The sequence below is a fragment of the Phaseolus vulgaris genome, chromosome 4 (genome assembly GCF_000499845.2).
Source record: "Phaseolus vulgaris cultivar G19833 chromosome 4, P. vulgaris v2.0, whole genome shotgun sequence".
NCBI lineage: Eukaryota > Viridiplantae > Streptophyta > Magnoliopsida > Fabales > Fabaceae > Phaseolus > Phaseolus vulgaris.
The window spans coordinates 42,571,973-42,576,725 of record NC_023756.2 but is presented as its reverse complement, the minus strand read 5'-3'; the positions used below and the strand labels follow the sequence as shown (position 1 = coordinate 42,576,725).

At 28.9% G+C, this 4,753-nt stretch overlaps 1 protein-coding gene across 1 annotated transcript; it reads left to right on the top strand.

Annotated features, from left to right (window-relative positions):
- Nucleotides 1-1,542: 1,542 nt before the first annotated feature.
- Nucleotides 1,543-3,165, top strand: LOC137837755 (kunitz-type trypsin inhibitor-like 1 protein). Its single transcript, XM_068646866.1, has 2 exons — nt 1,543-1,890; nt 2,684-3,165. Exons 1-2 carry the CDS (start codon nt 1,596-1,598, stop codon nt 3,031-3,033), a joined length of 645 nt encoding a protein of 214 aa, XP_068502967.1. The 5' UTR covers nt 1,543-1,595; the 3' UTR covers nt 3,034-3,165.
- Nucleotides 3,166-4,753: the final 1,588 nt, after the last annotated feature.

Here is a 4,753-nt window from a genome sequence, read left to right as displayed (position 1 = left end):
ACTGGTAGGACAAATGTTTCTTGAATGCTTCGTAATTAACTGAATACTTGTCTTAATATTTTTCGTGAAGGGAATGTGTGTGTTGATAAGTTGTCTAATTTTGGATTTCGTCATAGAGAATCTTTTCATTGATATAATAAGTTATCATCTGGTCTGTTCTTAGAATTATTTATGAATATGTATAGTCTACTTATGTATCGTTTTTGTTAATACATGAGTTTTTGTCTAGTCTCCCATATTTTTGTTTTTTATTTTTTTAATAATATTTTTTTTCATACGATGACAAATAATTGTTGTTACTTGAAGTGTTAACATAGCTGAGATGTCAAGTTGCATAATAATGCTTAACATAAAAGCTTTTATTTAGAAGATGCATTATGCCTGACATAAAAACTTTTATTTAGAAGATAGATGAATTAAGTGAATCCACCTATAAGACCTCACTTAATCTTAACCACTTTTACAAAATAACATTTTATTATTACCAAAATTCACAATTTATCTCTCAATATAAGAGACAATTTTCACATTAAGTTATTTACCCTAAATATATACAATAAATGAATTTAATTAATTTGCTTTCAAAGGTAGTATAAGTATAATTAAAGATGATAAGTAAACTTATTCATATAAGAATTTTACAAATAATATATTTTCTTTTTTCTAGTTAAAACCAATATTAAAAATGGTAATTTTTAAATGGTGTTTTTTTAGTAATTTTTTTTATTAACAATAACTATATGAAGTAATTGGAATGCTCCAACCAGCATATATCTTGTGGCCACCCATCTATATGTGCATTTTACGGTACACTTAGTTTCTATGAGGAAAATTATACTCTATGACTCCTGATATCACGGTGGTGTTAAAAAATATTATATAATACAAAAAATAAGCACCATAAGCAAAATTATTAAATAAAAAAATTAGTTATTAGTTATTATTATATTTATTAAATTAAATATTATTATTGTAAAAACTAAAAAATTATTAATATTTAAAGTAGATTTTATTATTAATAAAAAATTATAAAATAATGTTTAAATTAGCATCATCTAATTGTAAATTACCAAAATTTTAGTTATCATTTATTTTATATTTTAGAGATTAATTTAAAACTTAAAATGTTAAGAAAGAGTAGACTTTAAGCCTAACTCAACCCCATAAAACCAGCTCATAAGGTTGAGGTTTGCACCCACTTATATACAATGAAAGGCTCTAATCTCTAGTCGATGTGGGATCTCCAACATAAAATGTTAAAAATTAAAATTTAGATAATTAATTTAGAGACCAATTTAAAATTATTTTATAAATTTTTATTAATAATAAAAAATATTTTATATATTAATATATAATTTTTTTAATTAATAGAATAGTTTTTAATTTAATTAAATTATAATTAGTTATTCTGATCTCAAAAATTAATTTTATTGTAATGAAATTTATAATCAATTAATATAAAAATATGAAATAATTGTATTATTGATTTATGAATGGATGTAAAAAATGATTTTATGTAAAATTATGAAGATCATTCTGTATAAAGAACAGAACGAATCCAGCAGAAGAGAAGCACAGCATCCAGTAATTCAACCATGAAATCCAACCTTGCTCTTTTCCTCTCCTTCCTCCTCCCTCTCACTGCTTTCTTCACCAACCTTTCCTTAGCTTTCTCTGATGATCTTGATCAAGTTGTGGACGCAGATGGGAACCCCATTGTCTCTGGTCTCACATACTACATCTTACCAGCAGTCTATGGCCCATTTGGTGGTGGCTTCAAACTTGCCCAAACTGGCAACTCAGACTGCCCTCTAACTGTCTTGCAAGATTACTCAGAAGCCTTCCGTGGCTTACCTGTCAAATTCTCCAGCTCTGGAACCATCTTCACTGGTACTCATCAATACTTTATGACTTTTATTATTTGTGTTTGTATACTATTGTCTTCTTTCTCAATCGACCGGTCGGTCTATTCTTTCCTCTCTCTTCTTGAAACGATTTCTATGTTTTTCTCTATCCGCTCTACTCCTTGTCTTTTTAAATTCCAACTCAAATTATGTCTACAAAAGGCATTCCGGTTCTCAAATGAGATTTCGTTATTCGACACTTAGTATTATTAGTATTGGATGATGACGTATCTGATTTTTTAAATCTGTGCTTATTTATATGATTGTGATTGTCATTAATCCCTTGTTATTTTATGGAGATTCTAGGAACATACATCGTCTTGTGTCTTCAGTAAAAGAACACATTATTATAAGTTTAATGTTCTCAAATAGAGTTAGAATCAAGAGAACTATTCTCTTCTTTCTCAATGGATTAGTCGATCTAATCTTCTCTCCATCTTCTTGAAACTTGAAACAATCTACATGTTTTTCTCTATCTGCTTTATTCATCGTTCTTTTAAATTCCAAACTCGAATGGTTCTTACAAAAAGTACTCTGATCCTCAAATGAGATTTCTTCGTTATTCGGCACTCGGATTTACCTGTAGATATTTATATGATTGTCATAAATTCCTTGTTATTGGTCGAATTAGAAATTTAGATCATAATCATAATTAGGAGTGTATTAAGTAATGATTAACCAGCTAATATTATTCTTTGTTACCTAAATTGTGGTGAGAATTTTTCTTGAAAACTATATTATTGTGTTACTAATTTGAATGTTTGGAAACATCACAATAGGTAACGAACTGGAAATCGAGTTCGTAGATAAGCCAGAGTGTGAAGAATCCTCCAAGTGGTTGGTGTTTCTGGACGAAGCAATCAATAAGCTATGTGTGGGAATTGGTGGTGCCCAAGGCCATCCCACGGAACTAACTTTTGATGGCAAATTTCATATTGAGGAATACCAATATGGGTACAAGCTTGCATTCTGCATCACCGCTCCTCCAACATGTTCGCCTATTGGGAGGTTTGATGCAGAGAACCATGAGGATGGAAGACGCTTGATTCTCACTGAGGATGATGAAGAGTTCTATATTGTGTTCGTGAAGGCCTCTGCAGCAGATAAGGTTATGAAGTCCGTAGTTTGAATCAAATATTTTAGTGTAGTTAATGGGCGCTGAGTTAGTGCAATCACATGTTGCTGCTGTGATCTGCAATGGCTGAGAGAATCTTGTGCAGAGACTGAATAAGAGAGATAATGAGTTTGCTTTCTTGTGTCAGATCTTTATCTCTTTCATTTCTTTCAAACTTCAATGAAAGACATCAGAAAAATATTAGGTTAAATATTGTAACTGTAAAACTGACTTAAAAACAAAAATATCCATATATAAATTGGGTGCATCTCACATCTATCTAGATGTTCCGATAACAAATTTTTTTAACAACTTTCTATACACTTAAAATGACTCTTTCTATAAATTTAAAATAACTCATACCTTATCAAGAATACCATATAAAATATAAAATTTGTATGCATGGTTGTATGCATAACTTTATTTTTAAGTTTTTACCAATTGTAATGAATTATTAAGTTTATTATATTGATTAAAACTTTTTACTCAATTACATTAGTTATTAGGAATTCATATTTTATGAATTTTGACTTTACTAGTGTTACCTTATCGATATTTATGACTGTCAAAACATTGACTCCTTCACGATATATTATGTTGTTGATAAAAAAATGTTGTTATTATGTCCTTAAAATAAAATGTTACTAAATCCATTTAGAAAGCTACCCAGTGATTACACGTCATATAAGTTTTCATCCATGTCGAATTTGTAGATTCCCAAAAATCATAAATATGATAAATATAATTGAATTTGGATAAATATTAATAGTTTCATATTAATCATCACTTTATCAGTGCACTGTTGCAATGGCAGAAAGAAAAAAACGCAATCACACTAGAAGATGGACTGTTTCTTCCTGCATCTTCATATCTTCTTCTATGACCTCCATAAATTTTCGAAAAAATGTCCCTTTATAATATTCTGGATTGTATAATCCAGAAGTCATTTTTCAAAATTTGTAATTAGCTTCTGGATTACATAATCCATAAGCCTTTTTTCAGATGCATGATTACTTTTCAGATTACATAATCCGGAAGTCTTATTTAGCTTCCGGATTATGTAATCCGAAAGCCTTTTTTCAAATGAGTTTTCGGATTACATAATCCAGAAACTATTCTATGGGAGTGACGCAAGAAGGATAAAAATGTATTTTCATGTTGTGTATGGAGGTGGCAGAAGAAGATATGGAGGTGCAGGAAGAAACAGTCTAGAAGATGTGACTCTGTAGTTATGGCTTCCTATTGATAGTGAACCTGTGACTGGACCAGTGTTGAGTTGGTTGCAGTGTGCCAACACTTGTTAGGATCCATACTTCCCAAATATAATTAAGGACAAAACCATCAAATTATCATGGTTCAATAACATCTTTTTCCAATAATATAATTAAGGGCAAGATTATCAAGTTATCATGTTATCATGGCTCAATAACAAGTGATAAACGATGTTGAGAATGTCATAACTAGTTTTATATAAGAAATTGTTAATTTTATGGTGATTACAAAAATTACTCTTATTTTACATTTCATTATCTTATTATTTTAATTATATTTTTTATATTTTAATATATATTATTAAAATAGGTTGTAAAGTAGGAGTGTTTTAACTTATATAGTGTCGTCAAAGAAAACCTAAACAGGATCGTTTAAATTACAAAACTTAATATTTATCGGTATTTTGGTTAATAAAGTTTAAAATTTTGACTAAATTAATACAAAAATTAATTAATCCAATTTC

Bases quoted from the DNA above. Each gene is read 5' to 3' on its own strand.
- LOC137837755 (XM_068646866.1), top strand. From the start codon at position 1,596: ATGAAATCCAACCTTGCTCTTTTCCTCTCCTTCCTCCTCCCTCTCACT. The intron at 1,891-2,683 runs GTACTCATCAAT...ACATCACAATAG, and splicing joins CTCTGGAACCATCTTCACTG to GTAACGAACTGGAAATCGAG.